The 12,348-nt window shown below is 39.9% G+C and overlaps 1 protein-coding gene across 4 annotated transcripts in view; it reads left to right on the plus strand.

Moving 5' to 3' along the window:
• Nucleotides 1-12,348, plus strand: part of FHIP2A (FHF complex subunit HOOK interacting protein 2A) — a 37,008-nt gene that overhangs the window by 546 nt on the left and 24,114 nt on the right. For 3 of the 4 annotated variants that reach the window (XM_042960151.1, XM_042960149.1, XM_042960150.1), the window contains exons 2-3: nucleotides 6,393-6,471; nucleotides 11,231-11,400. In XM_042960151.1, coding sequence (XP_042816085.1) covers nucleotides 6,393-6,471; nucleotides 11,231-11,400 — 249 coding nt within the window. The remainder of the gene's footprint in view (nucleotides 1-6,392; nucleotides 6,472-11,230; nucleotides 11,401-12,348) is intronic. The other variant, XM_042960152.1, reaches the window with a different exon arrangement.

A 12,348-nucleotide genomic window follows, 5' to 3' on the forward strand; every position in this document is an offset into this window, starting at 1 on the left:
GCCGGCGCGGGTCCCTGTGCGTCCACGGGGGAGGGGGTGGGCGGGTGCCCCGGCCGGCGCCGGGTCGCCTGATTCCTTGATGGGCCGGGGGATCGGGAGCACCTGGCGGGGCCGTAGGGCGCACCCCGGGACTCCCGGACCGTTAACCTGCTCTGGAAAAAAGTGATCACCGTGGAGCAGGACAAAAGAAACGGCCAGACACGGCTCGGGCTTGGGTTTGGCTTGCTGTCGTGTTGACTTTGGAAGGTGGGGTGGGGAGGAAGGTGTGCCCCTGCCGGGGGCGTGGGGGAGGGAGCGGGGGGCGACTCTGGGAGGAGGCCGCCCGCGGACCCGGTTTCCTAATCCTGCCGGTCTTGCCTTCGTTGGCCTCGCGGCCCAACTCAGCTGCATCGTATTGATTGTTGTGAAATGGGAGTTTGGAGGGTCTGGTCGAGTACGTGGTCTAGACCGCTTCCAAGCCTTCGCAGAGCAGCGAGGCCATCTGTTTCCTTTCTTGTTCTCTCTTCCTGGACGCTCTCCTTGGAGGATTTTAGGCACCAGCATAGACAGACATTCAGATACCCTAACAGCCTAACACAAGAGTAGTAACTAAAGAGGAAATGTCTTGCTGCCTTTTTAATAATAAGAGGTCCAGTTTGCTCTACTTTGGTTGTTTCTCCTTCCTCAGGGAGAGTTGCCCAAACTGAAAAATGCATCCTGTGGGAGAAACCAGTACTTTGCTAATTTAAAAAAATGTCATTCTCTTTCTATGTTTAGAGTGTGTGATATAGCACAGTAAAATTCACCCAACTTAAAAAACAAAAACAATAAACCAACTGCAATAGAATAGTTTTTATGGTCAGATGAAAATCAAATGGGTTTTTAAAATTAAGTATGAGAACGAAAACAAATTTAGTACAGTTGTTATTTTAAGTGATATGTGGGAAATGTTTAAAAATCATTTAAGCTCTACTACAAGCTCTTGGGAAAACATGTATCAAATCAAGAAAGCGTTTTCTTGAATGAAGAGCAGTCATTACACTGAGGGAGATGACGGTTTTAGACTTGAGGACAGCTTTTAATTTTCCTTTCTTATACACAGTCTGCAGCACCTTTATGTTAGAAGAATGTAACTGAAATTTATGAAAACAGTGACATTTACATTTTATATTATTTTTTAACTTAAAATGCCAAGAATCCTTTAATTTTAACATTGAATACAGGTTAATATTGAATTAAAAAATGGGAATTGGAATTAAAAAATGTATTTCATTATTTACATCCTTTACCTATCAGGCTGATCCTGCCTTATTACAGAAATAAGTACTTAGAAAAAGAAAGATGGTTTTCATGTTCTCCCAGTGAAGAGTCATTTTTATCCCGAGGCCTGTGTTTTCTGTCCTTGTTTTCTTTTGTAACTGTATATGCTAGCATCTACCAAATTATGCATGTCAATTGTCTGACTGGCTCTGTAATATCCAGCTCCCCTACTTTGCTGAAGTGAGAAAAAGTTTAGAGTTTAGATTATAATCATCTAGTTCTAGTAACTGATACATTGCATTTAGAAAACTAATGTTTTTATTTTCTTAGAGTTAATGTTTTTAGCTGTGATACCTTCCAATTTACCTTGATAGGAGGTTAAATCTGAAAACATTTTGGCCGTACTAACTTTTATTTTTCCTTTTTACATTCCCTCTTGGGAATGAACTCATACATAATGATAAGTAAGCCATCTTTGTGGTATTTGAAGAATGTTTTTTCCTAGCCGAAGATTGGTTTCCATTTTTTCAGTTCTATTTTATTTGCCGGGCGTTTTCTTCTATAAACTACTTTTACCACACATCAGTTCATCTCACTGGCTTTTCTCTGTACTCCTTTTAATTTGTACGCCCAATTAGCATTTTCTTTTCTGTCCGATTAGTATTTTCTGATAACAGTTTTGCAATTAACATAATTATCCCTGTTTTTCAGAGGTGGGACATTATCCTATGTGCAGATGCTGACATGACGTTTTTTTCAATTGTGTTGCTGTTTTCAACCATTTTGATATTATTACTTTATAGGTTTCTTTGTTCAATTGGATCAGCCTTCAAATGGTTTTTTAGGGTTGACCAGATTAACATTTAAATGAGGTTTACAGGCAGAGTTTTCCTTTTTGTTTACTTAGTGGTTTCTCCTCGCTTCCTGTTAACATTATAAGGAAAAAATATATGAGGTATTTTCAAGATTAATATTTGAAAATGAGTTGTTAAGTGGATAGACTGCATTTTGAGTTTAGGAGACAAATTCATACCTTGATCAAAACCAAGAACTGTAACATACCTCTTGCTTCCCTTTTCAGAAATGAATCTTCCCTCAGAGTAAAAATGATTGGCCAGTACGTTTTGCAGTGAATCCATTTTGTTTAGCCTGTTGCCACATGTCACAAGGGTGAAATCAGGCCTCTCTGGTAGTTAATTCCGAGGTTGGACAGGATCATGCTAGTCCAATTTCTCCAAAGTACAAGTAAAACACTTTCCATTTAGTACAATTCAATGTTTGTTGAGGGCCTAGTCTGTCCTAGGTAATCTGCCAGGGGCTGGTTCTTTTTAAATTTCAGCCAGTTTCACCCTTTCGGGGGCAGATTTATTCCAAGAGGGTAAGGGAAGGAAGTTTTATCCACTTTAGCTAATTAATTCAATGGAAGTCATTTTTCAGGATGTGAATCTTTTCAAATTACAGTTAAGAGTTGATGATTGTTGAAACCAGTAATTTTTGAAAAACTATTCTGCCCTGGCAATTAAAACTTCAAATCGAACATCTGTAGTGTTTTCTTAGGCGTATTCTTTTCTGACAGGATCTCTAACTTTAGTTGTTCAGCAAACGTTTTATGAGCCTACCGTGAAAGCGTGGCACAGCGCAGAGGAAACAAGGTATACCTGCGTCCTTGCTCACAATGCTTACAGTCTAATTTAGGAGACAACAAATACACAAATTAAAGATTAAACAGTGCACAAGAGTGCGGCCTAGCCCCTAGAGCTGTATAGAACAGGGTCTCAGTTCTACGGCCGACCCTTTCCTCCCAAGGAGGACAAGTTACTTAATCCTTGTACATTTCAACTTCCTCATTGTAAAATGGAAATAATGATACCTATCTCATGGGATTATTGTGAAAATTTAAACGAGACAATATATATGAAATGCCTAGTGCAGTACCTGGTACATTGTATGTGCTTCATAAATGTGAACCATTATTATTAATTTTTGGATGATTGTTCAGCCAATGAGTTCTCTGGGGGCACACAGGCTCGCAGGGCTTGGAGAAGGCTCTCTGGAAGAAGGGAGGCTTGGGCTGGCCTTGGGAAAGGCAGGGAAGGTAGGAGAGGCCTTAGGGAAGAGGTTAGGAGGAAGGAGCACTTAGAAGATTAGGGCGTGGAGTGTTCACGATGCACGTGGGAGAGTGAGCAGATGGGGCTTTGGTGGCAGATGGGGAGCTCTCCTCTGGGTTACCGCTGTGGGTCTTTCTATGTGCTCCGGCTTTTGGAAAAAGATGGTCTGAGTGTCTAGTTACAAGCAGTGTTTCCCTTGGGTGAGGCAGTTAACTGGCTTTGGATCTTAATAGGGGTTTGGGAAAAATCGGAGTTTATTGTAAGATAATTTAAGACCATCTAGGAAGTATAAACTTTGCAGCACTGTGCCCGGCACATAACTGCTCATTAAATGGGAACAACTGCTGTGTCATTTGCTTCTTCACTCTGTAAATACTCTGGAGTGCCTACTCTGTGCCACGAGTCGGAATCCAGGAATTCAGTGATGAAAAAGATGCCATAAGCAGTCCCAGCCCTTGTAGGGTTGACGATGCAGTGGAGGTCAGCAATGACAGATGTGGGATCAGGGCTAAGAGAGAGCGAGCCTCAGAGAGGGTGCCACAGAGCATGTGCAGAGAACTGTATCCTTGGCCAGAAGTCTGGCAAGGCTTCCCAGGGAAAGCCATGTCCAAGGTAGGCATTCGTGTCAAGTTTTGGTCGAGAGTGTTACTGCATGAATTTTCAACAATTTGATCTCTGTTTTGTAAAAAGTTAATGCAAATTAGAATCCCCTCATGCTGATTCTAAATTTTAAAATGTTTACCCATTGCATAAATGTTTATTTTACATAGTGGTAAAACAGGTGATTTGCATGTTAGAATTAGTAACGAAAGACAATTTTAGTGGGAAGTTTTACATATATAAGGAAATTTATTCATGTTGTAACAAGATTGTTACTAAACTAAGTTATTAGCAATTTGGAACTGTCTCACCGTCTACTTAAACATAAATAGGTTTCTTATTTAAATCAAACTCCTGGGAGAGAGAGAGTCACAGGTAAGCAACACCAGCCTGCTTTGAATTTGACTAGAACAACAAAGGTGGCAACATCAATCCTGTAAGATCCTCTGATTTAGTGACTTGGAAATGGAGTTAAGTCCCACAGGTAAAATAATCTGGAACAAGGATGCTGTAATTACTTATATACCAAGGAGATGCCCTTGGAAAAATTTAACAGATCGCAATATTTACATTTAGGAAATTAAGTACGTTTTTTCTTTCCTTTTTTTTTTTTTTTTTTGAAACACCAGATTTCATTTGAGTTTGTACCAATTGTTAATACATTTAACTATATAAAAGGTGGTGAATAAAAAACCAGGTCCCTCAAAACAAGAGAGTGTTGATATCTTTGAAGACGATCCTAAAAACAAGTAGCTGATTAAAACAGATTTTTTTTTTAAATCTAAAAGTTTCAGAACGTTATTCTGTTTTCCAAAGGTCACGCTTTCTAATTTTCTTTCTAATTTTTTTCTCAGTGTCTCCCAAATACTGCCCCTCCCCATGTTCTTCTTCAAGGATAATAATCCCAAAGGTTTAAATTCCTTTTGTTAAAGATCTGAAAGCCTTTTTAAGAATTTCACAGCTCTCCATTTGGAAATGAGGTGCATCTCTTAACCCAGTGCGATTCAGAATGGTGCACACAGGCAAGCACGAGAGCGTGAAAATGTTGGCGATGGCGAGAAATGTTCTTTCCTAAAGACATTTCATCTTCTGGGTTGACACGCTGAAGGTGTCCAGGACCAATGTTTATAACTTGCCCAGTAGTTCTGAGGTTGTTTTGACAGGATTTCGAACTTTAAGAGAATTTAAGGTCTCTCTGCTTGAGGCCACCAAGAAATCAAAACGGAACAGGTAGTACGGGAGTAACATGACCTCTTAGGTCATCAGTTTAGATGAAGTAGATGGAAATGAAAGATAGTCGACTGTGCCATGTTTTAGGTTCCCAGAATAGAAACCCATTTGTTTTTAAGTAAGCCGGGGCAACTGTGAACATTCTGACCAAAATTTGTGGGCGATAGTAGGACTGGGGTGGTGGGTGGGGGAGCATTCTCTCTATTTTAGGAAAAGACAGTGTTGTGGAAGGTGCATCCAGGTCTTTTTCCATCCGTTTAACACACATTTGAAATACTTGGCAGGTTTGCAGTGAAACGGCCGGAGGGATATACTTTTGGTCTTAAAAACATTTGAAGTAAATTTTATTTAAAAAAAAATTTTTTTTTTCAAACATTTATTTAGTTTTGAGAGCTAGAGCATGAGCAGGGGAGGGGCAGAGAGAGAGGGAGACACAGAATCCGAAGCAGGCTCCAGGCTCTGAGCTGTCAGCACAGAGCCCGACGCGGGCCTCGAACCCACGCACTGTGAGATCATGATCTGAGCCGAAGTCGGACGCTCAATTGACTGAGCCACCCAGGTGCCCCTGAAGTAAATTTTAAAGCCAAAATGTAAAACATTTATGGCTCTGTGGAATTTAAATTGGTAGTGTCTTGTTCACATAGGTATTTTGCTAAAAATATGCGCTGCCTAATCCAGGCTTGAAAAGATTCACATCTGTGTGTCACTGAACGTAGGGAACAGTTTTAATCTGATTACAGGGTTGACTTTGGCATATGTGTTCGTAATGGTGACGTGTAACTAATTACACAGCAGCTTGTACAGTTTTGCATTTCAAAGTCCTGGGTACGAAGATCCCTGGTTATTGATCATTTCATTTTACTGATAATTTAAATAGGATATTGCATCTTTTCATTTCACACTGTTACTTTTGAAGCCGTACGTAGTTACTAGTTTCAGGGAGGAAAAAAAGAGTCCCAGTTCTTGTAGTTTAATAATAATATTGATAAATGTGATAAATGTGTTTTTCCTCTTTCTTAATAAAGCATTGTTACTTTCTTGACTGCGTTTCTCTTTGATATCTGACATATAGAATTGAATTAAAGCTCATCCTTTATTTTTATGCTGCTTTGGTATTATTAGTAGACAAATACAGAGTTATACTGTACAGGAAACGTTTCATGCCATTTTCTTAATCGTTGTGGTCTTTTTGTGTGTGTGTGTGTGTTTGTGCAGCTTGCACCTTCTCTTCCTTTGCAAGAAGATTTTGTTTATCACTGGAAGGCAATTACCCATTACTACATAGAGACTTCGGGTAAGAAACAGAGCTAATGTTAATTGAACAGAAAATTTATGAAATACTAAAATATGTTTCAAATTAGTTTTCAAAGTTGTTTTATATGTAAAGTTATAGCCAAGTTATTGTACTTCTAATTCCTCTTTTAGATTCATTTAAAAAATGTGTCTATCGAGCACCTGCTATGCATAGGCATTGTTCTAGGCACTGGGTGATAGAATGAACAGTAGATCAAACAGGCAAAATCCCTTTCCTAATAGAGCTTATATGTTGACTGCGTAGAAGCGAACAATAACTAGACCAATACACATAGTGTGTCAGATGGTAGGTACTAAGGGGAAAATGAAGCAGGCTGAGAGGATAGAAGTGTATACATGGGAGGAAGGGGTACAGCTGGCTATTGTAGGTTAGAGAAAGCCTCATTGCCCAAGCCGACCTCTCAGTTGGAATCGGAAGGAGAGAGCGAGCAAATCTGGGGGCTTGGTTTCAGGAGGAGGACCTAATGCAAAAACCCTGAGGCTGGAGCATGCAGCATGCTTGGCATAGTCTAGGAACCTCAAGGAAGCCAGTGTGGCTAGAGCAACGTGAACAAGGAGAAAAGCCTGAGGAGATGACATCAGACGGGAGCCGCGTGCCATCGCGAAGGGCCTTGTAAGCTGTTGTAAGGGCTTTAGCTTGTACTCCAGGGTGGGAAGCTTGGGTTAGAGGGTTTTGAGTGGCGGTGTAACACAATCTATCGTAAAGGGACCACTTTGGCTTCTGTGAAAAAAATGAGATCGAAAGGATGCAGAGGTGAAACTGTAGAACCATTAGGGGACTTTTGGAATGCTGTAAGCAATGGTGGTGGCTGAAGCCAGGGCGGAACTGGTAAGAAGTGATGGTTATTCTGGATATATTTTGCAGAAAGCTTTGTTGATGGATTGAATGTTGGGTATGAGAGACTGAGTGAAGGAAACTCCAAATTTTTGGACTCGGGCAGTTGGAAAATAGACCACTTAGCAGAACAGGCTGACTGTAGGAGGAGCAGGTTTGTAAGAATATTTTGGACGTGTTAAATTTGAGATGCCAATTACAGATCCAATTGGATGTGTCAGGTAGACAGTTGGAAGTAGGAATTTGGAATTTAAGGTGGGGGTCTAAACCAGAGATGTGAAACTGAAATCATCACCTTTAAGTAGGGTTTAAAGCCTTGGGATTGGATGAGATGTTGTAGGGAGTAAGGATAGATGGAAGAGAGAAAGGGCTCAGAAATGGAGCCCTGGGGCTCAGTGTTCAGAGGTGAGGATGATGAGAATAATAGCAAAAGGTACTGCGTTTGCCCATGGGGCAGAAGACACCCAAGGTAGAATGGTGTCCTGGGGTTTAGAAGAGAGAGATTAATTATGTCAATTGACGGTGATGTCAGGGTAATGAAGACTAAGAAAGGATCTTTGGACTCAGCCACGAGGAGCTCATTAGTGGACTTGATAAGAGGCATTTTGATAGCAAGGAGGAGAGAGAAGACCTGATTGCAGTAGGTTTAAAAGAAAATGGGCAGAGAACCTGTGTAGACAATGTGTGTGGACTGCTCTGTTACGTCAGTGGAAAGGGGGGCTGAGAAGCGGAGCAGTAGCCGGAGGGAGATGTGATATCAAGAGACGGATTTATGTATGTGTGTATGTATGTAATCTCTACACCCAATGTGGGGCTTGAACCCGCAATCCAGAGATCAAGAGTCACATGCTCTTCCAACAGAGCCAGCCAGATGCCCCTCAAGAGAGGGCTTAAAATATGTTTTTAAAGATGGAAGATAGTGCAATTTATACATTGTTGGAATGATGTAGCAGGGAGGGAAAGGTGGACAACAAGAGTTAGATGCGATCATTTCTGAGCAATACCCTTAACTAGGCAAGGGGATGGGGTCTAGGGCACACGTGCAGGCTTAGCCTTAATAGGCATGTGGACAGGCCATCCATTAAATAAGGTAGAAAGCAGAACATATAGGTATAGATTCAGAAAGAGGGTGGATGTGGTTGATGTACGAAGTCTTCAAAAGTTATTTTCTGGTTGCTTCTGTCTTTCTCAGTGAATAGGAAGGATGGAGATTAAGGGGAATATGAAATAAATTAGGTCAAAGGTGGGCAAATTTTTTCGGTAAAGGGCCAGATGGTAAATATTTTAGGCTTTGTGGGCCCTATGGCCTCTGTTGCAACGACTCAGTTCTGTTGTAATGCAAAGGCCGCCATCAACAATATATAAAAGAATAGCTTTCCTTTGTTCCGATACACCTTAAACACATGGCAAGACTGGATTTGTCCCATAGGCCAAAGTCTGGCAACTCCTGCGATAGAGTATTCAGGCAAGCCAATGGGGTCACAGGTAATTCTTCTTTAAAGGAAAAAATCCTTTACATGTGTGTAATAAGGAAAAATTAGACAAAAAATATGTATACCTTTCCATGTAAAATGGGATTTCTACCTTAATTTGGATATTTAGACAGCAGACCTATAGGAAAGTTTTTTTGAGAGGAGCTGCCTTTTCAAATGACTATTCTTGCCCAAGTTTTCACCCCTCCATAGCTTTAAGGGAAATACTTTAAAGGAAGGGCCTTAAGTTCTTGCTTTATTTATTTATTTTTTTAATTTATTTTTGAGACAGGGAGAGACAGAGCATGAACAGGGGAGGGTCAGAGAGAGGGAGACACAGAATCTGAAACAGGCTCCAGGCTCTGAGCTGTCAGCACAGAGCCTGACCCGGGGCTAGAACTCACGGACCGCGAGATCATGACCTGAGCCGAAGTCGGCCACTTAACCGACTGAGCCACCCAGGCGCCCCTTAAGTTCTTGCTTTAAATGATTTTTTTTACACTGCAGGAGCAGAAATAAGTATGTACTTTATAATAAAGTATGGGACAAACGCGTCTGCATCAGGCACAGAGAGAAAACAAAGAAGGGAGAAATGGAAAGAGGCAGAGTCTAGAACCTGGATTTTATTTTTTAATTTTTATTTATTTGAGAGGGAGAGGATCTCAAACAGGCTCTGCACAGTCAGTGCAGAGCCCAGGGTGGAGCTCCATCCCACGATCCTGGGATCATGACCTGAGCTGAAATCAAGAGTCAGACGCTCAAGCTGACTGAGCCAGCCAGGCGCCCCTCTAACCTGGATTTTAAAGGATGAGTAGGAGGTTCCAAGATAGATAAGGAGGACAAAGGCATTTCAGGTAGAAGGAATAGCAAAATGCGGCACACGGAGACCTACATACAGGTTCGGAGGGATGAGGGTAGACGGCAGAAACTACATGTTGCCTTCTAGGGAGCCAAGATTTTAATTTGTCAAGTCAAATTTACAATTTATTTGCTTCTCAATTTGAACAGTCTTTCTGGTCATTTTTCTCCGTTAATGACTGTAAACAGACCATGCTTGAACATTCATTCTTCCCTGGAATGTTTATATCAGTCAGCAATTAAAGGAGAAAAATCATTTAAAAAAATAGATTTCAAATAAAATTACTTCTCTTCTATTAGTGCCAGACTACTCATTTTAGAAGAATACAAAATGAGACATCGTAAGTTAACATTTCTTGAATTCTTACTATGTGCAAAGGCATGGAACTTTATACACGTCATTTCATTGAAATCATTCAAAAACACTTACTGGTGTTGATTAGCCCCATTTTACAGGTGTTGGTGACTGAGGCTTGAATAGTTTGCCAAGGTCATCCAACTACAAGTGACTGAGCCAAGATTTGAATGCAAGTTGTCTAATTCCAGGCCCCATGCTTTTTTTGTTTGTTTTGTTTAAATATTTTTTTTTCACATTTTATTTTTGAGAGAGAGAGAGAGAGAGAGAGAGAGTGCATGCAAGCAGAGGAGGGGCAGAGAGAATCCCAAGCAGGCTCCACAGAACCCGATCTCACAAACTGTGAGATGACCTGAGCTGAAATCAAGAGTTGGACGCTTAACTAACTGAGCCACCCATGCCCCCCTCCAAGTATATTTTGCATTTAAATATTCTAGAAAACTTCACATTTCATTAAGAGTAATTTAACCCCTTTATTAAGAGTAATTTTAACAATAAGGACAGGTTGATAAAACCATGTGATTTTCAAGTTGAACTGTGAACTCTGAAAAGTATCGATGAAATTTTATCTTAAAAAATCAATAGGATTTATAAGAACTCTCCTGAGGAGAAGCTTTAGCTTTGTGAATAGTTGTCTGTTAATGAGAGATGTCCAGAATTTTTCTTTGAGCTCCTCATGCGTTCACAAATGGAGATTAATTAGGGGCTATAAATGTCTGACTTGCCAGTGTTACGGTGTGATTCAGTAGCAGTCCAAAACAGAACCTGCCCTTTCTACACATCCTGCCTGATTCGGCTCAATGTTTAAAGGCCAACCTGTTTCTATATAGACTTAAAATTCAGATCTTCTGAACTGGCTGATTGAAAAAAAAAAAAAACAACTTTAATTGCAAGTGCATACAAAATTTTGATTTACATGTATTTTTCTTGGTCAAGTTCCCATTTCCATATAAATGGCTCTTATTTTGAATTCTCGTGCATGGACATTAGCTAATAGAATATATTTCAGAATATTGATTCAGTTTTTTTATAAGAATATGGCAAAAAGAATCATCTGAATCCCGGCAAAGATAATTATACCATGGATATAAACTTAAGTGTGTAGTTGAGATTTTTCTCAGTTTGAATTAGAATAGGGGAAATATCAAGAGTATTTGGGTACAAATATGCAGTTTTAAAATGTTTGAATGTTTGATGAATTTTTTTTTTTTTTATTTAGATGATAAAGCCCCAGTGACAGATACAAATATCCCTTCTCATCTGGACCAGATGTTAGGTATTTTGCTGCAAGAAGAACGTGAACGAGAATTCGGAGTGACCGGGCCATGCATGGAATATTTGCTTCATCACAAGATCTTGGAAACGTTATATACCTTAGGGAAAGCTGACGTAAGTTCCTAATCCACATCGTGTTCTTGGGCATGTAATACATGCATTAATGTCTTAGAGACAGAGAAGCTGCCAAGTACGAAATTTAATTATAGAGGTACCTATTAAGCATGGCTGGATTCAAGTCAGGATTGTGAAAAACAGAAAGCATGCAGGCTGTACGAATTACAGTGCTTAGAATTACTGCTTAGAATTACAGTGTAAACATTTGTGAAAATAGAGTCAAGTGCACATACTCAGAGCCATAGGACATGAGAAGGAACCCAGTGAACGTTGTGTTACGAAAATAGGAATTCTTTTTCACAGTCCTGAAAGAGAATGTCACTGATTGTTCCAGCATTACCTCTACTGATGAGTGGAGCCAGGTTAACTTTTTAGGCCTCGTGAATCTTGAGAAATCTTTGCAAAACTGATGTTATGGTATAAATAATATTCTTTACCAAGAAGCTTTCAAATTGTGTATGAAGGCACGTTTCAAAGCCTGTGGGTTTTGTTCTGTGAATTTCTGTAATATGTGTGAAAATCCAACTGACGAAAAAATTAATAGACATCTTGAAACACCAGACAGGGTCACGAACAGTGGTGTTAGGGACAGTTTGCTTTTAACCGAGTCTGTAATACTCGCAATTCATTTTAAGTTAAATTCATGTAATTTGTATTTTAGAGACTGGACATCTGCTTCCAGTGCCCTGCAATTCATTTCCTTCCTCCCTTTCTCCTGTCATGTGGAGAGAGGGGCTTTGCAACACTAAGTTGAATATAGATTAATTGATTTTTGAGTGAATGTTAATAATTGTACCACTGGCAAATTAATTTTTATATTGGTGATTAAAACATTATTAATGTATTATCTGAATAATGCAAGGTATTTGCTATCTAAAAAAATATTGTGCTTAAGATTATAGTTTATACTGTTTCCAGATAACGTGTCTGTGGTGATGCTGTGGA

The sequence above is a fragment of the Panthera tigris genome, chromosome D2, assembly GCF_018350195.1.
Source record: "Panthera tigris isolate Pti1 chromosome D2, P.tigris_Pti1_mat1.1, whole genome shotgun sequence".
Lineage (NCBI taxonomy): Eukaryota > Metazoa > Chordata > Mammalia > Carnivora > Felidae > Panthera > Panthera tigris.